The sequence below is a fragment of the Corylus avellana genome, chromosome ca1 (genome assembly GCF_901000735.1).
Source record: "Corylus avellana chromosome ca1, CavTom2PMs-1.0".
In the NCBI taxonomy this organism is placed as follows: domain Eukaryota; kingdom Viridiplantae; phylum Streptophyta; class Magnoliopsida; order Fagales; family Betulaceae; genus Corylus; species Corylus avellana.
This window is the reverse complement of record NC_081541.1, coordinates 48918771-48941122: the sequence shown is the minus strand read 5'-3', so window position 1 is coordinate 48941122 and position 22352 is coordinate 48918771. Positions and strand designations below refer to the sequence as shown.

At 34.4% G+C, this 22352-nt stretch overlaps 3 protein-coding genes across 6 annotated transcripts in view; all 3 read left to right on the top strand.

Moving 5' to 3' along the window:
* Window positions 1-1705, top strand: part of LOC132181176 (DExH-box ATP-dependent RNA helicase DExH3) — a 31249-nt gene extending 29544 nt beyond the window's left edge. Inside the window, exons 17-19 of one of the 2 annotated variants that reach the window (XM_059594275.1) lie at window positions 286-438; window positions 533-643; window positions 737-1705. In XM_059594275.1, coding sequence (XP_059450258.1) covers window positions 286-438; window positions 533-643; window positions 737-1198 — 726 coding nt within the window. In that variant the 3' untranslated portion in view covers window positions 1199-1705. Of the gene's footprint in view, window positions 1-285; window positions 439-532; window positions 644-736 lie in introns of those variants that run through there. The other variant, XM_059594285.1, reaches the window with a different exon arrangement.
* A 1053-nt stretch (window positions 1706-2758) lies between these two features.
* Window positions 2759-7271, top strand: LOC132168031 (protein FAR1-RELATED SEQUENCE 7-like). 3 transcript variants are annotated; one of them, XR_009438749.1, is made up of 5 exons: window positions 2759-2889; window positions 3836-5834; window positions 6121-6199; window positions 6290-6378; window positions 6937-7271. XR_009438749.1 is itself a non-coding variant. In XM_059579098.1 (3 exons), the coding sequence occupies exons 2-3, from the start codon at window positions 3878-3880 to the stop codon at window positions 6948-6950; spliced, it is 1971 nt and encodes a 656-aa protein (XP_059435081.1). In that variant the 5' UTR covers window positions 2759-2889; window positions 3836-3877; the 3' UTR covers window positions 6951-7271. The 3 variants fall into 3 exon arrangements, 1 of the variants encoding a protein (XP_059435081.1); XR_009438750.1 differs by lacking the exon at window positions 6290-6378; XM_059579098.1 differs by lacking the exons at window positions 6121-6199; window positions 6290-6378.
* A 1558-nt stretch (window positions 7272-8829) lies between these two features.
* LOC132180891 (chlorophyll(ide) b reductase NOL, chloroplastic) lies at window positions 8830-21778 on the top strand. Its single transcript, XM_059593878.1, has 13 exons — window positions 8830-9119; window positions 10751-10819; window positions 12246-12307; window positions 12443-12529; window positions 13475-13542; window positions 13622-13670; window positions 13742-13827; window positions 15229-15286; window positions 16990-17040; window positions 19252-19302; window positions 19398-19439; window positions 21226-21336; window positions 21516-21778. The coding sequence occupies exons 1-13, from the start codon at window positions 8840-8842 to the stop codon at window positions 21561-21563; spliced, it is 1062 nt and encodes a 353-aa protein (XP_059449861.1). The 5' UTR covers window positions 8830-8839; the 3' UTR covers window positions 21564-21778.
* Window positions 21779-22352: the final 574 nt, after the last annotated feature.

Here is a 22352-nt window from a genome sequence, read left to right as displayed (position 1 = left end):
TCTGGATTTTCAATGCACGTGGGAATTCAAGGATATTCTCCAATATCTATCTACACACATTACAGGTTTTGATTGCCTAGTGAGTAATTGTTGGGTAGCGAAAGCTCTAAATATATAGTGACGAAAAAAAAATCTTTTAAAAAAAACAATTTTTTTTTTTCTTAAATATACATTTCTGCTAATTCAGTTGTTTGGATAGAATAGTTATCTTATTGTTATCCTGGCCTTGCTAAAAATTCTATGGTATCAAGCAATTATTTGATGTTTGCAATGGTTCTGCTTCAGAATTCTGTCAATGCTCGTTACCAGACAATTTCTTATCCTTGGCTAGTCTTTGGTGAAAAAGTGAAGGTGAATACAGTTTTCATACGTGATTCCACTGGCGTGTCTGATTCAATACTGATCCTTTTTGGTGGTGCTCTCAGCAAAGGTGTACAGGTAATTCACCTGTTGACATATCTATAATACCTTTCGTTCTGTCAAAGGAATTTGAGTCTGGGATTTTATTATTAGTGATTTCCCTTTTTTCCAGGCTGGGCATTTGAAAATGTTACAAGGGTATGTCGACTTTTTCATGGATCCTAATTTGGCGGAATGTTACTCGAAGCTCAAGGAAGAACTTGATAGGCTTGTACAGAAGAAGGTTAGGAAACCAGAGTTTTTGTTATGTTGGATTTTGCTATATTGCTTCCTGCCCTACACGTAATCTACCTAATATGCCCTTGTTATGATGCAGCTTGAAGATCCTAGCCTTGACATGCATAAGGAGGGGAAGTACCTTATGCTTGCGGTACAAGAGCTTGTGTCAGGGGACCAATGTGAAGGGAGATTTGTATTTGGCCGTGAAAGCAAGAAGCCTAAGGAGTCCAATGACAGCAGGTTCACAAAAGATGGAACAAACCCCAAGAGCTTGCTACAAACACTGTTGATGAGAGCAGGGCACTCTCCTCCTAAATACAAAACCAAGCACCTTAAGACAAACGAGTTTAGGGCTCTGGTGGAGTTCAAGGGAATGCAATTCGTAGGGAAACCCAAGAAAAACAAGCAGCTTGCAGAGAGGGATGCTGCTATAGAGGCATTGGCCTGGTTGACTCACACTTCTGACAACAGAAGGGACGAAGACGATAACTCTCCGCCCGATGTCACTGACAACATGTTGAAACTTCTTGGAAAACGGAGGAGATCAAAGCGCCGATAACTCCCTGCCTGATGTCACTGACAACATGTTGAAACTTCTTGGAAAATGGAGAAGATCAAAGCGCCGCTCCAGTTGATTATATTTGAGCTGTTGCCTACAACCATTTTTTCTCATGGCCTCCTGCAGTGAATGAATTTGTTAGCATTAATGCAGTTGCTGGCCTTTTTGCATGAAATTATGGAGGCAGGTGTTCTTCCTCATTACTCATTAGTATATTATAACAATTTGCATCCGGTTGAGGAGTTGAAATGTGATTCTCCCAATGAGATATAATGTCCATGTACTGGTAGAGTGGGATGGCGAGGTTGTAAAATTTGGGATTTTTTTGCCCTTATTTTTATTTTTATTTTTATTTTGGCTTGGAAGGGGAATTTTGAGATAGTGAAAATACAGTTCATTTGTCAATTTTTGCAATTACTTAGCTACTTGTAGTCAGAGAAATTGAATGGCATTAATTTATTTAAATTTATGATTTATTTGTAATTACAAATTTTCTTGTTATATGCAGGAGATGATATGTTGAACTCATTGTTTCTTCATACGATCATAATTGGACCCAAATGATTTCAAATTTTAAAATATGGTTGAAAAAATAATTTTAAAGGTAAAAAAGACATGGTACCAAAAATTCAGACTGAAATGATAGGTAGTGAGTTTAGGTTCTTCAATATAAAAGTCAATGATTATTAATTTATTACCACGCAAAAGTGAATAATAAATTTGGAGAAATGCTCATCTACAATTCACTCATATGGTAGCTTGAAAATTGAAGGAATGATTATGCATATTTAAAAGACGAGTAATGCTATTTAATAGACTTTTGTACGGGTCTCCAAAGGATAACTCAATTGGCTATGAACTACGCCTCTTAAAGCGGAAGTTATTAGTTCGAATCCTCTCTTTTCCTTCCCTTGTGTGGACATATCAAAATATATATATGTGTCAGCTTTTGTATGGATGATGTGGTAATAAAAAATAGTAACTGTGTCAGAATTTGTGAAAAGAAAAAAAAAAAAAAAACCAATAATTTAAGAGCTGACATTTATTGTTACATTATTTATTTGTGTGATGGAATATACTAAATAGACTGTTCAAAAAAAGAATATACTAAATAGAATTACTCATAAAAGATTATAAATGATTCTTAATTGGATTGATTTGTTCAATTACTGTTTACTCCAAAAGTTCAAGCTATGGAGTTTAACACGCTAAAATTTAACTAAAATGGTGTGTTGAAAATTTAATGAAATGTGGGTAAATTTATCCTTAAAGCATAAGTTTATATAAACTAATGAATTTAATTAATATTTTAACAAAGCTTGTCTTAAATTAGAAGATTTCATACAAAATATTTTATTGCTTATGGGTACATGTAATCTCTTCCCACAAATTTATCAACTAGGATGGAACAATAATATATAATATTTATCAAGAATTAAAAATAAATAAAAAGAGAAAAGAAGAATAATTTTAGCATAAATTAAATAAAAATAGGTATTATTCTAGTTAATGAATAATGATAATAGAGCAACGGATAATTACCATTACCACAATCGTGAAGGAAGCCCTAAAAGAACACCTTTCACATTCTCTACTGTGACACACCAAGAAACAGAGCAGCTTCCCCCTCCCTCCACGGCAGAATACCCGCCGGATTTTTGCTTAGGGTTTCTTCAGCTTTCGCCTTCCTGGTACAAAACTTCTCCATTTTTATGATTTTTGTAATATCACAGAAATCTCCTTGCTTGTAATTTCATAATTACGATTTTTATGATTTTTGCTTCTATTATCATTGCTCTTCTCCCTTTTTTATTTTTATTTTCTGATGAAAGTCGGTGCTTTTTTGGGTATACACTTGAATAAGCTAAACTGTTGACCTTTAATCATGCTTTCAAATAAATAATTTTTTTTTTTCCTTCCTTTACACCGAAAACAGTTTGTTAATCACAACTTCCTAAACAGGTTTTCGAACGGAATGCAATAGAAAAACAGTGGAGGTTTTTGAGAATTGTTTTTGGAGGACGTACAACAGAACATGCCCTTGAACTCTGCAATCATTTTCAGATGGCCCTTCCTTAATGAATAAGTGAAGGAGACAAAAATTAAACTTGATTTGCTGAGAAATTACTCAAAATTACGGCCCAGGTGGCCGATGATTGTTATTCTGCTGCGTGTGCTACATTCCACTTCACTTAATGCTGGCTAAGCTGAATTCACATGAATATCATTAATCTGCAACTTATAAACTATCTGAACCCACTTAAACATTAATGTAGGTGGCTTTTTTCTTTCCGGGTCAGCGTAAAGTGGGTGGCTTGGCTGCTCAGGGAAGTAACCTGGGCAATTAGTTATTTATCCTTGTACATAAAGGATTTTAATTTTAATTTTTTTATAATTTGATAGTGTTTCTTAGTGGGTGCAAATAGTTATTTAAAATCTATCTTTTTATTGTTTGTGCCCAATATGGTGTGATTGTTGTTATGGATAATGGTCCCATATGTTTTTATTGCTAAGGATAGATAATTGTTCTTTCAACGGTTACATGTCAATATGGTTATCACTTTTTTTTTTCTTCTAATTATTATGTAATATTATTTAGACATATATTGTTTTTCATTTAATGTTTGTTATCAACAGAAATATACATTTACACCAAAAAAGAAGGCATATCGTTGCGTTATGGGCGATTCCTCTCAAAATATGAATACCCAAACAGATTGGACCCCTCAAGTTGGTATGGAATTTAATACCCTAGAGGATGCATGGAAGCATTGGGAAAATTATGGAAAGCAAATGGGTTTTGGTGTGAGGAAGAAATTTATAAATAAAAGTAAGAGAGATGGAAAAGTAACAACAAGAGGATTTGTTTGTTCTAAAGAAGGTGCTCGAAGACTAGACAAGCGGGATCTTAACTGTCGTCATCGAGATGAAACAAGGACTAATTGTTTTGTACGGATGTTTGTTTCATTAGTACGAGAGACTGAGAAGTACAAGGTTTATGATTTTGTAGCAGAACATAATCATTTTCTTCATCTTTCAGAAACTCCTTATATGATGAAGTCGCATCAACAAATACCTGAAGTACAAGCCTTTGCAATTAATTTGGCATGTGCTTCTAGAGTCACCCCTCCTAAGGCAAGCCATGCGTCGATGAGTAGAGAGACTGGCGGGAGATGCATTGATCTTGATCAAACAAACACTCTTCGAACAAAACGGCAGAGAAAATTGATATATGGTGAAGCTGGTTGGTTATTGAAGTACTTTCAAGAACAATTGACTAAAGATCCATCCTTCAAATATGCAATACAATTAGATAGTGAAGAACAAATAACTAATATTTTTTGGGTTGATGCTAAAATGATCACCGACTATTTCTATTTTGGTGATGTTCTGACTTTTGACACTACATATGGCACTAATAAAGATTTGAGACCCCTAGTTGTGTTTACCGGTTTTAATCACCATAGGGGGGTAGTGATTTTTGGGGCTGCACTTCTATATGATGAAACGGTAGAGTCATATAAATGGCTTTTTGAAAGTTTCTTAGGAGCGCACGAGGGTAAAAAGCCTCGATCGATCTTCACAAATGAAGATGTTGCAATAGAGAAGGCGTTAACTGAGGTGATGCCGGGCACATGGCATGGATTATGTACTTGGCACATACTGCAAAATGTTATCAAGCATGTAGGGAATTTGATGAAGGATGGTTCCTTTTTTCTTCGAGACTTCAAAGATTGTATGTTTGAGTATGAGGATGAAACTGAATTTGAAAATGCTTGGGACAAAATGATTCAAACGTATAACGGTGAGCATCTTAGTTGGTTGGATGGTATATACAAATTGAAGACAAAATGGGCCAAGTGTCATGTGAAGAGGGCATTTACTTTGGGAGTGGGAAGTACTCAACTCAATGAAAGCTTGAGTGGGGACTTGAAAGCGTACCTAAAATCAGATTTGGATGTGGTCCGATTTTTTGAACATTTTGAGAGAGTGGTAGAGCAAAAGCGACATAAGGAATTGAAGACTGAATTTAATGCTAGGCAAAAATTGCCTACATTGAGCTTGAAAAATTCCCCCGTGTTGAAGCAGGCAGCACAAACATATACACCTGTGATATTTAAAATATTTCAAGATGAGTATGACTATGCATCAGCAGCGGTAATAAAATATCGCAATGAGAGTCAGCTAATGCATGAATATATTGTTGTACTTCTTAATGAAGAGAGAGAGTATAAAGTACTTTGCGACCAAAAGAATAAGATAATCTCATGTAGTTGCAAGAAGTTCGAAACATTTGGGATTTTGTGTTGCCATGCTCTGAAAGTTTTTGACTTGCTTGATATAAAGATGATTCCTGATATGTACATTTTGAAAAGATGGACAAGAGATGCGAAGAGTGAATGCTTGTTAGATGGTAAGATAAGGAATGTGGAAGAGGATATTAATTTGAATGTGACACAAAGATATAGAAGATTGTGTACCAGGCTGGTGAGATTAGCTACTGAAGCAGCCGACACAGAAGATACATATGCTTTGGTAGCGAGGGCAATAGAAGAAATGAAAAAGCAAGTGAAAGATATTGCAACAAAAAGTTCAAGTGCTACTCTTGGTGATCAAGCTCACATGTCATTGGCAGGTAGCAATGAAATTACGAATTATGCCCAATCCATTGAATTTTTACCAGTAAACTTACACCATTTTACTCTTCTAATAAGTTTTTTTCTGTGTTTTTTTATGTGATTGTTGTGATAATTTAGAGACAATTTGATAAAAGTACATTTACCCTCGTCTATTCAAGCACCAAATAATGTTTACATATTAGTTAGGTACAAATATAAATTCCTACTTGAAAAAATAATACATAAATAAATATTACATGATGTATTAGGTTGACATGTCATATGGTATGTATTTGTTTTTAGGGAATTGATGGATTCAATCATACTCCGATACCCTGTGCTGATAGCGCAAATACTAATATGAATCTCAGGAAATTTCTCGGTAAGTAAAAAAACTTATGAATATAAATAAACTCTTTAGCATTTTCTTAATGATTTGAAAAATTAACTTTAATTTTGGGAACATGGTCAGGACATTGAAAGTATAGAGGCTGTGTTGTGGTTTCTAAGCATACTTTCCTCTCAGGCATGTCCCGCAATTCTCATCAGTTCCATTAAAAAGTAATCTCAGTAATTCAACTATTACCTCTTTTGGTTTTTGCATAATTTCAGTTTCTATTTCAATGTCTGTCAAGTATGTTGATGCTTTGACGAATATTGTTTAAATTATTGTTCGAAGTGGTATTTCTCATCTACTTTTTGGTAACAGAGGTTCTTTTCTTGTTAACCTATGGTTTTTTAATATATTCACAGCATAAATTGTTGTTTGAAATACCAGTGTGATGATCTTTATCATTTAGATTGCATATTTTCCTACTTGTTATTTTCGTAATATCTTTACAACATAGCGATTCACCCTTATGGATTGCCTGCTATTAGGTATTGAAGGTTCCTTCTCATGTTAATTCATGTACGCTGAGAGAGGAACCATTCAATTTGCTTGTTTTGCCTTAGAATGTGATCAAGAGAGTAAAATTATTTCATGACATGTATATTTTAATCCGTTGTGATTTGAAGCACCTGAACATTTTATTCAAGTATTTGCTTAAAATGATATGATTAAGCTGCACAGAGGTTCACATTCTAGAAAAATGCTCATATTCACTTTGTTGTGAACAGAACCAGATATTTGAACTTCGTGAATAGAGCCAAAGAAGCCCAGAGAAGAAGCAGAGAAGCCCAAGGCCATAAAAGATATGCATCAAAAAAATCTTTTGGGATGACAAGGCTGTAAAATTTTGAAATTTTGGTTCCCCCTTCACACACAAACCCCCCCCTCCCCCCCTCCCTTTTCTTGCTTGGAGAGAGGGGTTTTGAGATGGTGAAAATACAGTTCTGTTAATATTTGCAATTACTTAGCTAGATGTAGTCATATTGAAAGACACTGATTTCTGTAAATTAACCTAAATTCAGAGACAGCAGAATGATAGGTCATGAGTTTAGTTTTTATTTTATTTTTTATTTTTTATATATGAAAGTGAATGATCATTACCACTCAAAAATGAAAAGAAACTGTGGAGAAATGCTTTTTCTTCTATTAGGACAAAAATTTTCTCCAAGCCAATCTAGAGAAAATATCTGCCAACTCATGTAAAATAGTGCTAAGTGTCTTTAAACATTTAAAATGTACATTAAATTCTTAACTTCATTAATAGTAGTTTTTTAACTTAGACTAAATTTAATGTGCCTTTTAAATGTATATAAACACTTGACACTATTTTATATGGATTTGAGGATATTTCTTTCAAATTGGTTTGGGGAAATTTCTATCCTTTTTACTATTCACTCATGACCTAAGTAAGACTAAATAGTCAAGGCAGCTTGAAAATTGAAGGAACAATTATGCATGTTTAAACTAAATTTAAGAGATCTTTCTTGACATAAATGACACGAAATAAAAAGATCGAAAGTGGGTTATTGAGTGAAAGTTGAAGGAAATGCATATTCTGGTACAATTGGAAGTGATTTTTTTTTTTTGAAGTGATAGGAGGCTAACAGTCAAAAGCTGTAAAAGAGTTGTAAAATAATTGAAAGTCTAATATTTTCCTGAATTAATTGATTAATTCATAAATACCTATAAACTTTTGGGAAAAATGCAAATTCAATCCTTGTGATTTACCTAATTTGCAATTAACTCTATGTAGTATCAAAATAAACTCAAAGGTCTTTGAAGTATGCCAAAAAAATAATTTAGCCCCTATAGTTAAGTTTTGTTCACTGACTTAACATATTCTAATTCTGATAAGAGATTCTAATTCTGATAAGCTGGTAGCATGAATTGTTGATGCGGCAAATTGTTGGCGGTTCATTACAAATCATCCATCATTATTGAGAGAATTGCACTTTGCAGTATGCTACGTATAGTAGAGGATTGCACCTTTGCCAAGTTCTTCAACTCTATACTATATATTATTATTTACTAACCGAAAATATTCAAATTATGCTACTCAAGTGTTCTTACATTTTCCCTAACTCGTTGCAAATAATTTTTAAAAATATTGAGATGATAAAATCTAAATAAATTAGCTGAAAAATTATAATTAAAATTTTAAAAATTTTACTATAAAAATTTTGCCTTCAAAATCGAAAGAGATTTTTTAAGTGATCGAATATTTAAAAATAAAATCATTTTTCAGTAGATAGAGATTCTAATAATTTTGCACCGTTAACAATTCAGATAATAAATATAAAATTTTTTTTATAAAGCTAACTTGTTTGAATAAGTCTTGGATAACCTACTCATTTGTTGAGATAGGTTGACTTTATAAGAAATTTTCACATTTTCTAATAATCTAAACAAAAATTTGAAGTTGTTGTGGATCAAAATCCATTATTATTTGGCTATCGGAATTTTATAAAAATTAAATTTAAACATATTTGGGCAAAAAAAGAAAAAGATTTTTTTTATTATTATTAATTTTTTATTTTTATTTTAAAATAATAATAATAATAATAAAAATACCTTGATGTAATAGTGTGAAGCTTTTATCCGTTTGAGCTCGTTTGGCTTCTTTAACCAAAAATGGCGATTACTCCTTCCCTTTACTCCAGTTCCCCATGCCTTTCTCTTCTCTCCCCCAAAATCCACCACTCCTTCCTCTTTCCTTTCTCTCAACCACACCTCCCCATTCGTAAATTTGACCGTTATACCTTTTCGACCGTTGGTTCCCGCCACACTCTCCACCTCAGTTTAAGGCTATGTGCTGTGAATTTAAACTCTCAGACTATAAAGGCCGAAGCCTCTGTAAACAGAGAGCCCATGGTTCCTCCTTACAACGTTCTGATCACTGGGTCGACCAAAGGTCAGATTTTGAGCTTCTAAGTCTCTCTTTAGTTTGAGCTTTTAATGGTTTTTGAGGTTCTGCTTTCCTAATTTAATGCTGTTCTTTGAGTTTTGATGTGGGTTTTTTGAATGTGTTTCTGGGTTTTATTTATTTTGGCTGTTTTTTGGTATTCAATAGTACAATTTAATTGTTAGTGTTATTTAGTTTCTGGGGGTTGATAATTTGGTGTAAATGGGTTGTGTCAATACGACAATACTACTGATTAATGTTTAACATGCTTTGATATTCAACGTCATAGAAGCCCTGCATATGTCGTGGAACGATATGAGATGTGTTTCGGTTGGTAGAAGCTGGAGGAAAAGAAAGCAAAGAGATATTTAAACTTTTAGAGTTTTCTTAAAGCAAAATTATGTAAAACTGTCTTTGAGAAGTGGGTATACCTTAAAGCAATATATGGTATGATTAGTATTAGGGTATATTGTAATTGTTAAAGTATTGATTAAATAATTAAATTTACATCTTCCTATTAGCTTAAGCTTTTGAGATAAGTGGTGATTTAACATGGTATCAGAGCTAAAGGTCCTGCGTTTGAACCTTGACTCCATTATTCACTCCCTATTTAATTAAAATATTATACGTGTTGGGCCTTACCTATTGAAAGGAAGTTCGAGCTCACACGTGAGGATGAGTATTACTAATTATTAAATTATTAAATTACCACATCCTATCAACTTAAGCTTTTAGGACAAATGATGATTTAACAGTAATATCTTTTATTCAATTGGGTAAGGAATGAAAATAAATGGCCACAAGGATTGGTGTTGAGGAATGAGGACAAGATAGCAAGTTCCTTGGTTTTGGTTGAAATTCAAGGGTATGGATTTAATTATATAGCGATCTATCTGGTGCCTTAAGCTTCCAAGAGACAGAACTAAAAGCAGCAGGGTTCTTCAAAATTTATATTGCTGAATAAACCAGCTTCTATATTACATGATGGAGCAAATATTCTGACTTTATATCTGAGTAATGACTTAGGATGGAGGTCTGTTTGATGAGAGTTAGTGTTGGTTTTGATGAAAACTTTCAGGACAGAGCTACAAGCTTTCATGGTATATCATCTGTTAAACTTATCATAATTGAGTGAAAATACAGCACAATTTTTCTTTGTTTTATCTTTGTGATTTCTGTTATAAGTGAATACCGATGCATCTGTGTGTGTTTTACATGTGTGTCTGTCAAATGCATTAATTTTGGAGTTAAGAGAACACAATAGAGATGGTCATATCTTTTTTCTGGAAAATTCTTCCATTTGAAGGGATGTATTCTTGGAATGTATGTTGCTACAATGCCATATTTTTTTAGTAAAGGCTTCAAATTAAATGACTCTTTCGTCTATATAATTGGTTGTAAATATGTCATAGAATTCCATGTAATAGGTGTTTTGTATGTGTGGGTGTGTGTGTGAGAGAGAGAGATTACTTTACTTTTGAGGAGTTCCCTTGGTATTGTTTCCATTGGTTTAGAGAACTATCAACATATATTACTCATAAAGTTGAAAGTTAAATTCTAAAGTAGATTCTATTCTCTCTTCCTCCTCATGTCTTTATTTTCCAGATTTTTTACTTGCCCCTTTTTTTAAATAAATTCAGGAATAGGTTATGCGTTGGCTAAAGAGTTTCTGAAAGCAGGTGACAATGTCATAATTTGCTCAAGAACAGGTAATGAATTACTTGGTGTGCCTCTACTAAATTCTTCCTATCATATAATTTAGTTGCCTCACGGTCAAAACTATTTGGTCAAATGCAACCGTTTCTCACACAATTAATTTTACCAATAGTTTTTCTTCCCATCGGAGCCAACTTGTTGCAGTCAAAACTATACATATAGAGTAACTTTTGGAGGATCACTAATTTATTGATCATTGGGGGCATTAAGACTTATTGGAGATATAATGACATGGCACAGAAAACTCGCTTCCAATTTAACATTTACGAGTAATTTGGGAAAAATCTGTTAGAGGCACCAAAAACACTATTAAATATGTAACTTGTGAACTCTCAAGAAGCTCTCATGTTTGAATATTAATTTTTCTTATAGTCTTTTGGATATTGAATGAATATATATTCTACCTTGAAGGAAGTTGACGTATATTGACACACACATACATTGTTTAGCATTACTCCGGAGTCGTGCATAGCAGTCCTCAAATACTCCAAGTTAATAATATCCCTACCTTTTAGTGCAATTTGAACACTGAAACGGGCAGTGTCCAAATGGGTTATGAGGCTCGTTTGGACAAGGCTAGGGTTTCATGCCTTGAACCCTAGCGGCATTCGTACCTGTATCGAACCCATTTGCAAACGGCCTTCTCAGGAGCTTCTAATAAAGCTTTTCATTCGGACCCCAACGAACGCCTTTGTGAACAAGGCTCTCGGGGGCTCCAAATAAAGCATCTCGTCATGACCCTATCGAACACAGTTGTAGACGAGGGTCTCAGGGCTTTAGATAAACTTACTCGTGCGGACTTGTGTGAACACTATTCCGAACGAGCTTCTCTATGGCTCTCTAATTTTCAGTTCTTAAGAGACTTTTCTGGACAGATGCGAACACGTTTCCGAGTGAGTGTCTCGGTGGTTCCTTATAATACTGGTCGTCTTGGCATTAGAAGACGAGTTTCTGATCCTTTGTACTTCACAACTTTGATGGATTTTGACAATTAATCCTAATTACAAACCTACCCCACCAAGTGTTACTTACATGCACTTGTTTTGAACACCAAATCGGCCAATAAAAAACCTAACAATTTACTGCAATAAAAAAAGCAACTTGCATTCTGGAAATTTGTGAATTATTTGAGAATTTTGTTTTTATGCTTCCAAATTCAATTTCTACACATTCAGCTATCTCTTTATCTCATTTTTTCTAACACTAGAACCTTATTCTTTTCTTAATAAAGACATTCTCTTATCCTTTTCGTATTAGATCATCATTCTATTAACCTGTTTTGCTTTTCCTGGTGAATTAAGTCCCATCGTATGATATGAACAGGTGAAGCTTTGACTTGAATAGTTATTTTGAGCTTGTCATTCAATTACCATATGACTGCTGTTTACAGTTGCATAACTTTTTTTTTTTTTTTGACAGCTGAACGGGTTGAATCTGCTGTTCAGGGCCTGAGAGAAGAATTTGGGGAGCAGCATGTGTGGGTACCTCCACAGGGACTTTTGAAAATTTTCTTCTGTTTTTGCTACCACTGTCATTTTTCCCTTAATGTTTTCTCCCTGGCTTAAGCTGATGTTTTACTTCATGCCGCTGATTCCGAATCACTCCTTTCTTCACAGGGTACTAAATGTGATGTTAAAGATGGACAGGATGTGAAGGATTTAGTTGCATTTGCACAAAGAGAACTGAAATACATTGATATATGGGTATTAATGCTAGATCTTTTCCTCTTTGTTACTCTATTTGCTTAATGTTAAATTCTAGTTATTTCTCTTAAGCAGGATAAAATCATGGGTTAGTTGTTCTTGCTGATTATAAATTTTTGCTTGGTGTTAAAAGTGATTTTTAGCTGGATATTTATGGGTTTACTGGATAGTTTGAGATTTATGACTTATTATTATATAATGACGCATGCTGCTATCTATGGGTATAGGATTACTTGCTGAATGACATGAAGTTAGCTTGAACAGTCTTTTGAACAGTTAGAGGAGCTTAAATCTTTCGAATAATCATGAAGAACTGAAAGATGATAAGTCATAGTCTAGCAAAATAATTGGTCAAGAAAATAATTCTTCAGCTAGTGGTCCTCTGTATATGCTCTGTTTTTCATGGTATTGAGTGGGATTGTATTTTTTTTTTTCTTCTTTCTCTTAGGAATCTCACAGTCATGGATTAGGTGTGTGTTTGATTATGTGTTTATATACCTGTTGGGCCTCGCCACCTACAAACTTAAGCTTTTGGGTTGAATGCTTTAACATGATATTAAAGCTTGGTTTGTTTGTTCTTGGATTCCATGTCAAAGGCCTGTTTATCTTTGTTTTCATTTTGATTGGGTAATTGGACAAATTTGTCTCTGTTTGGAATGTTAGTGTATCTACAACTCTTGATTGCGTGTGTGCTTTATATGGGCTAATGTATTTTGTTAGGCCTCTTGAACCACTAGTTTAGCATTTGGTTTAGATGCTTTAAAACTTTCAATTTTGCCCATTTTGGATCGATGCTAAGATTCAAATTGAAAACCCACTTGTGAATGAGTTCATCCAAAATTGCTCTTTTTCTTTTTTCTGTTACTGTTTTTTAACTTTTGATGTGCTACTTTGAGCAGATTTAGTTCTGTGTTTACGACTTACCCTATGTTGAGAATGATGCAGATTAATAACGCAGGATCAAATGCATATAGCTATAAACCACTGGCAGAAGCTTCAGATGAAGATCTTATGTGAGCTTCCGTACACTTTTCTATCCCCTGTTAATGGCCAGCTTCTGAGTTATTTATAATATGGACTCTTTCTGTGCAGTGAAGTTGTAACTACAAACACCCTTGGTTTGATGATATGTTGCCGAGAGGTATAATTGTTTTTTCTTAAGTGGCCTGTCGAAGATATATTGTCACATGTGCATGTTGACTGATCCTTCAGGCAATAAAGATGATGTTAAACCAGCATCGAGGGGGTCATATTTTCAACATTGATGGGGCTGGTTCAGATGGAAGACCAACACCTAGGTACCCTTTTAGCTTACTTCAGTGTTACTCTCTAAACCAGCTAAAAAAATTTGATTGCTATTTTGTCTTTCTCATGCTGCTGCTTACCTTTTGCAGCCTATTAGTTTGGTTAGACAATGCACATAATATGATGGTCCTACTAATCTAATGATGCCCTTTCTTTTTCCTTTTTTTTCCTGGGGGAATAGTTAAAAATATCACAGTAAAGAACATGGAGGGGGTGATATATGATGTAATTTGATTTATTTTGTTTACAGATCCTCTATAAGACTTGTTAAAACCTGCACCTCGGCATTTAAGTAGGTGTTGGTGGTTACCAAGTTGATATGGTGAGTTGGTGTCCCCAGTACAGACTTAATATCCATCTAGGTCCTGTAATTACCATTGTTAACGTTCATATTGGCTATTGGTTTTCTAGGGATTTGACCATCATTTCTAGTGGGAAAGTTGTCTCTTGTCAGTGTGACTGTGATGTGTAGCACTACATTTTTCCATTTATGTACTAATCTTTGATACATGGCATTTGTAAACAAGTATGTCCCCCAGAAAGCAGAAACATATAGTACATTTCCACTGATCCAAATATATATGAAGCTTAATGTTCAGCTCATGTTCATTAAAGGGCTTTTCTTTGATTCAATGAAAATGGAAAAGAAAGAATTTCTTAGTTGTTTACATGCTGGGAGAAAATTGTGGGGAAAAGTAAGGTGAAATGGAAGGAACACATACTTTTGGCTTCCCTTTTTCCTCTAGTATCATTCTGTTGCCTCTTTTATTGATTTAGTGGTTGTTCAGCTGTCGAAATAACACTTTTTTTTAGAATAGAAAGAGGTAAAATGGCCAAAAAATTAAAATCTTGGGATTCTTACTTTTCCTCTTAAACAGTAAGAAACCTAAGTCTCTCTGTGGCACCACTATGCGACTTCAATTTGCCTTCAACATCACCAATACCCAGCAACTTCTGACAACACTGTCAGCTCCATGCTGCTTCCATAAATTCCTTCAGTCACCTCACCAACTGCTCTCCACCACTCAGCCTTAGGCACTGGCGTCTCCCCACCTTGCTTACATTACCACCTAAGCCACTATAAGTGCCTGACGGGTGCTTTCAACTGAAATATCTATATGTTATATCATTGAAGCGTAATATTTACGGTGACAGACATGGTTCACCTTTTGATCTTTTCATTCATGCTATTACAGTGCCACCATAGCATTCATGTGATTCAGTACCACTATAATTAAATACTGCATTTTTAATAATGAACAATAAAAGCTGTATTGTGTTCCCTGGTCTCTTATGTAAATGCTAGTTGACATGAAGTTTACCTTATTCTATCGACATGCTGTTCAAATCAAACAGCTGGGTGATGGCTATTTCTTTCTTGTTCATTTGAGTAGATTTGCTGCATATGGAGCCACAAAACGAAGTGTGGTGCATTTAACAAAATCATTACAGGTATATGGTCAACTTGTTTTGCAAAGCCAGGATATTGATTTACAGTAAAAGTCGCATGCTGTCCATGCGTTGACTTACTAATGGAATCTGTTTCCTAACTACTTAATTAGTTTAGATGCTGAACCTTGAAACTGTTTGGGCTTTAGTCAGTTTTGCGCCCCTTTACCATATTGGGATTCCGCATGTGATGCAACTCATCTAGGAGTCTATTACGACATTAATCAGCTTGATCATGTGATGAGAAATTGTTACTTTTTCATGCATTTTTCAGAAATGGGAACTGTTGTTGTTCCTGAGAAGTTATTAAGTATTTTTGGGCTCACCTACAATTGGTTTTGTATCATGAACATCTTTGGGGTATAAGGTTCAACATTTTTGCTGTTTATTTTATATCTTGATATAGAATTTTAGGAACAAAAAGCCATTGTTATACCCAATAATTTGGGACTAAGGTTTTGTTGTGTGCTTGTGTGTGTGTGTGTGTGTGTGTTTTTTTTCTTTTCCTCTAAAGGTGGGAGTGGTGAAGGCAACCCTGAAAAAGGTATAGTGACCAAGAAGGGTTGCCTAATCTTCATTTATCAAATAGTATAATTACTAGATGGTGTGGTTGAGAGAAAGATTTTGAAGTTTATGTTGATTTATATGCTTGCTTATAATATCCATTTTATAGGAGCTTTTTTTTATTTTTTATTTTACTTATTTATTTCCCAACTTTAATTCCTCATATAGGACCCCACCAAGTGTCTCACCACTTGAGAGACCTTTGAGTTAGTCTCCTATGATCATTTACTTCTCTATATCGCTGGTTAGGCTCTCAATCTCAGTGCCCTGGACTGAAATGATCTGTCTGTAACCTAAAAGTGAGAAGGAAAGCTTAGAGGTATCTCATTGCCCTTCTCCGCTTTAACAACATATCTCAAAATGTTCTGAGCAGTATTTTAGAAGAGGAGTGCTACACATTCCAAATTTTTCTCCCAAAAGTTAGTTCCCAAATGATGTGTCATCATCTCATGAGATTTATTATTTTGGGAAGTGTGTCACCAACTCATGAGATGGTGGCACATCATTTGGAAACCAACTTTTGAGAAGAAAATTTGGAATGTGTAGCATGTCTCATTCTAGAAACATCTGTGATGCAAGTTATTCTTGGTAGGATGGGATATCTGTGCTCCAAATTGATGAAAAGTGTATAGTAGGGATAAACTTAATTTTTACATTCTTATGAAGTAGTGGTGTGCATCGGAGGTGGCAGAATCATGAATAGGCTTTCCACCTCCGACAAATGTCGCAATGACCTCTGACTCTTTTTCAACGAGGTCATTTCCTTCCAGCCTCCACCTGCACCTACAAAATGTTGGAGGCAGAGTCGGGCGGAAGAGTTGGAAGAGTTTTGATCGTCTTCATTTGAGATGAAGACCCCTTGTCTTTAGATCCTCATCTGACCTTGGCCTCCGCACACTAAATCAACAAGAGAAGAAGAACAACTCATACAATATAAGCACATACAATTGTGAGAATACATTATAAAGTCAATTTGCACTTTCTCCTTTCTCTCTTCTTCTATTATCTCCTCGCTATCTCTATGTTTGTTTAAGAACATGCAGATCAATTTGAGTGTCTTTCTGAATGCTTACACTGCTTTGTACGGAACTAATTAAATTATTTTGCTAATTCTTTGCTATATGGATCTTGATCTTTCACAGGCTGAGCTGCGGATGCAAGATGTTAAAAACGTGTTAGTGCATAATTTATCGGTATGGTTTACAATGCCCATGTAATAACTTATCTTTAACTTCTATATGCAGAACATTATTAGTCAGAGAACACTTGCAACTGATAGTTTATTATTGTGAAAATTTCGTCTAGGGCAGTTTAACTTGTCTATTAATTGGTTCTTTTTAATTAAACATCATAGTTCAGAAGCGCTACTACAATGTCATAGATACATAGCAGGTCAGCACTTGGTGTTTTATTAAACTTTTCTAGTTTTTTGAAAAAGATGTTAATATTTTACAAATGTATCATGTACTCAACTTGGATAAATTTGATACTGGTCACCTTTAGTGCACTTAGCTGGGAACTATCTTGTTAGGCTATCCTTCATTTTGAGCAATCATCTGAAAATAGTTTCCACTATTTGGTAGGAAAAAAAAAAAAAAAAACTCCAGAAACTCATCTAAATGCCTATCAGACAATGAAGACTAAGCTGGTGCCTGACAAGTAACGTCAGATCTTGAGTATGACACCAATTAAGTAAATTGTTCTCATTCATTATCAAATTATTGTCAACAAATAAATTAATGATTCTACATTATGTCACAGAAGGACATATTCTCAACTCTATCAAATTACTGAATAATAATAATAATAATAATAATAATAATAATAATAATGCACTGCTTGCAAGTCACTACTATGCGGTAAAGTTGTCTGCAGAAACCTCATGTTACTGGGCCACCTCAAATTAGATTTGGACTTGCAGATGCTTAGGTCATGAAGACCATATAGATGTTATTATTTGCAATTTTACGTATTCATAGAACTTACTCAAAACTTCAAAGATTAATGTATAGTTTTAATAGCTATGAGGGCGTATTGTGTGAAGTCCATTGATTAATGAATAATGTATTGCTCTGCTAGGAACCCTTTGCTATTATCACAAAAGATTTAATTGTAGAATATTAAATTAAATTATTAAATTCACAATTTTTAATCAGTTTAAGCTTTTGGGATTATTGGTTAATGAACACAGTTTCAAAGTAGGGGTAAATTATAGAGTCAGAATTTGAACTTAAGAACTTTATTCTTATACCATGTTAAATTACCAATTGTTTTTAAAGTTTAAGCTAATAAAAAATAGTAAATTTAATCATTTAATTAATATTCTAACATTCTTTTTCACGTGTGAGCTTAAATTCCTCTTCAACAAGTGAGGCTCAACACATGGAATATTTAACTGAAATTGGGGGATTAACTGTGGAGTTAGGTTTCAAACTTAGAATATTTGTACTGAATCTTGAATACTATTGTAAATCACCAGTTATCCCAAATTTTACTTAAAAAAAAAAAAAACAAAAAAACAAAACAGTTATCCCAAATTCTTAAGCTGATTAGGAAATGGTGAATTTAATTATTTCATTAATATTCTAATTCTAATCACATCCGCAACATACTATAGAAGTCAAGCAGAGGAAGGATTTAAGCTGTAGTTGCTTATGTGAGTTTTTAGATGAACAAGAGATTTCACTTATGTGAGTTATAGGAGTGATTTACTGAAACACATGAAGGTTTGATTTTTTGAAACTGGATTCAAATTGTGAGACTTGGACTTAGTGCAGTTGATAGGTGATGCCTAAAGGAGATGATTCAATGAGTGCTGAGGCTAGTACTTTTCTCATGAATGAGAGAAGTATGGGAAAACAATAAAGGTTGAAAATAGAAGAAGTATCCAAATATATTTGGTTTATCACTACATCTTCTGGCTGGTGATGGATTGTAATGTGATTTCTCTTTTCGGCTCTCACTGTTGTAGATCTAAGTAATTGGACTAGCACATGGTTTTTTTATTTTTTGGTTTTGAGAGTAACCTTCTGTTTGATAATTATCTAAAGATATTGTAAGATTATCCTCATTAAAAGTTGCACACGCTAGGCTAGAAGGCGACTTCTCACACCCATAAACATTCTCAATATTGATTGTTGGCTTCATTTTTGGGTCTGTTACACCCACCTAGAGACTATTCATTTATATCCTTTGCATATGCTTTGATTCATGGGTATATGTAATTACCTTTCTTTCCCCCATTTTACTCTTCCTTAAATATCTTCATGATTTATAGAGTGGTACCAATAAACTTGCCAGCTTTTTGCTCCATGGTTCCAAGGCAATGTCATCCAAGGTCCTTAGCCTTGACACATTTCAATTTACTTTTTCTCAGTCCTCATTCTTTTCTTTGGGTGTTGCAGCCAGGAATGGTCACAACTGATCTTCTTATGTCTGGTGCAACCACAAAGCAGGTTTGAATGAGCATATTATATATATATATAAGTCGTTTTTATCTCTGTTCTGCTGTCCTTTTGGTCCTCAAAATTAATCATTTCCTTTATTGCAGGCCAAGTTTTTCATTAATGTTTTGGCAGAACCAGCTGATGTGGTAAGCTTGATCTATGTATCTCTGTTATGATTAATAGATTATTGATGTGTTTTATGGTCATTAACAAGCCATTGCTCATTAATGATCAATGAGTTTCTGTGATTGACAAAAGATATCTTTCAATTACACAGTCAAATTGATGGTATAGGTAGAGAATTGGAGAAGTCAATCAGATCCTCTGTGATTATGGTCTATGCTTATGTGAGTTTGTAGATTACATGCTATGCACATTTATGTATTCACATGAAGCATGCTTACATAAATTTAGTACAAACTACAAAATAAAATACTTAATAGCATAGCTGCTCTAAAAATTGATTAATTAAATAATCTGCCAGAACTTTAAGAAATATTAAAGACACCCACAAACATGAAATCAAAGCTTGCTGGCTGCATCACAGACGGTAGCAAGCTGGCCTACAAAACATGGAAAAGAAAAAGAGGAGAAAGAGAGGAAAGGAGAGAGGTGAGGGAGTGGGTGCCGGGGAGGAGTCAGGAGCGAAGGGAAGGATACTTCCCTCCTTCTTGGGGGCCACCAAAAGGAGGGGGGAGGGACTTCTCTAAAGGCGCGAGGGGAGAGCCTCTCTCTCTCTCTCTAACAAGGTGGAGAGAGAAGCTGCTGGTTCTTATTTTTGGTCCCTCTTGAATGGTCCAAAGAAACAAATCTTTCTTTTCTTCTCTCTTGATAGCTGATTTATGTACTGGAGCTACTTATTTCCTTTAAACCAGCCCAAAATTGTGAACCTATGTTTGTTTCAATATAAAACTGTTTCTTTTTTAATGTAGAATTTTCTGTTTTTTAATTTAAATCTGGAAAATGATCTTGAGAACTTCCTTTTGTTTGGCACATAGAAAATCAGTACTTATGACCATACCCAAAACAGCTCAAAGGTAGAACTTCTTATCCCTTGGCCAAAAACTCCCAAAAAAACACCACAATTTCCACATACTCAATTCAAAATATACAACCAATCCATTTCAAATTACCAAATTTAACTGATTCAAACCCAATTACACCAATCAAGTCCAAAAAACAAAAGTGAGTGCAAGGACCTACGAGTCTCGGTCTAGCACTAGAAGATACTCTGGCTCAACAGGTCAGTCTTGAAGCTGCTCTATTTCTCTGGCATGGCCGGTACAGTAATGCTGGATTCAGAGATGAAGTGCATGGTACGGAGGAGCATGACATAGACATTGGGACCTATTGTTGCGTGCCCTAGGCCAGATAAATTATGTCGTGGGTGGCCATCAATGGTTGGTAGGTGTAATGCTTGTGGAGTTGAGATGGCCGTTAGTTGTATTTGTATTTTTGAATTTTGGGGCCGTCGATATGCTGGCCATAAGTAGAGGGCCATGAGAGAGGATCGGTCAAAAGTGGGAAAGAGAATGATTTTTTTTTTTGGTAAAGTAAAGGGCAGAAAATGATTCCTGCGTTGTGGAAGCATGTCATTTTATACCTATTAAGGTTAGTTTTCCTTTCACTCAGAAAACATTTTCTGTTTCACTCAATACCAAAAATTAATGAAAAGATCTTACATTGAAACAAATAGCCCTTAGATTTTTAGTCATTTCGACCCTAAACTATAAGATTCTGCATCAACCGCTCTATGCCACATTCTGTTGCTTACTATGGTTCTTTGGTTCACCACACCCACTTCCCCTCCAAAAATAAAAAAATAAAAAACATAAAAACAAAAAAGGAATATACATATGTAAATGTATGTAGATCTACTGAATTTTTTGCTTTCTTCTTTTCTTTATCCTTCTCTGGTGTGGGATTTCACAGGTTGCAGAATACCTTGTTCCAAACATCAGATCAATTCCTGCCAATGGATCAACGAAGCCCACATATATTCGTTTCCTCACTGGGATAAAAGCCTATTCACAGATATTCTCAGTTAAGAAGTGAAAAAAGTTGTCTACCTTATTTTCCTTTGATAAAAAACATATACACTAAAATTCTATTCCTTTCTCTCTTTTTCCAAGAATATATTCCTAAATTTGTATCATGTGAATATGAAAACTTCGTTTGCTGGTCACCCAATTCCAATCCCTTCTATTTGCTTTATTATACAGAGATTTGCTTTTGGTGCCAGAAGAAACAGATATTTGCTTGAAGATTGAAAAGGTCCAGAGGTGGAATTCGTTTGTTTATTTTTATGTAAATTACTTTTTGTTGTAATATTATTTCTTAATCATTTCCAATTCTTTGCTATAAGCCAAGTCCTTTGCATAGATCAGCTTGTTTGTTGACCTTGACTGCTCTTATTTGCAGTTTGTTTGATGATTTTACAATATGTTCCAATCTTAATATAAGAGTTGGAAGAGAAGTTTAATGAGATCATTTTGTTTTGATTGCATTGGAAATAGTGTTTTTGGCTGCACTGTATTTTAATGCAAGTTGCTTTCTTACATTGCAAAACATTCTTTTGGTTCCGTACTTCCAAATGTAATTTTTTCTACACACACTCCCTCTATTATACTCTAAAGTGCACACTCCCTAAGTCGCAATAAAAATCACTATTAGATCGAAAATTCAATAGCGATTAATCTAAAATCTAATGAAAATTTTTAGTGCTACATCAGATAGTATGCTTTTGGGAGTGTGAGAGTAGAAATGTGCGTATCACTTCTCTTTACTTCTTGGTCTACTTTTAATTATTTGTTCTCTTTCCACTGCTTTTCTTTAAAAGAAAAATTCCTAACAATGTTGGCCACAAAATATTAGTACACTTTTTTCCATCTCTATATTGTTCTATTTTCAAAACAAAAACATTAACAAACAATTCAAAACATAGATCATTCAAAACTACTTTTACCTTTATGTACAATAGTATGATGTCGATGGATGATACTACTTACCTAAATTCTCCCCTGATTGAATTTGCAATTTTTTTTTTTTTTATTTTTTTT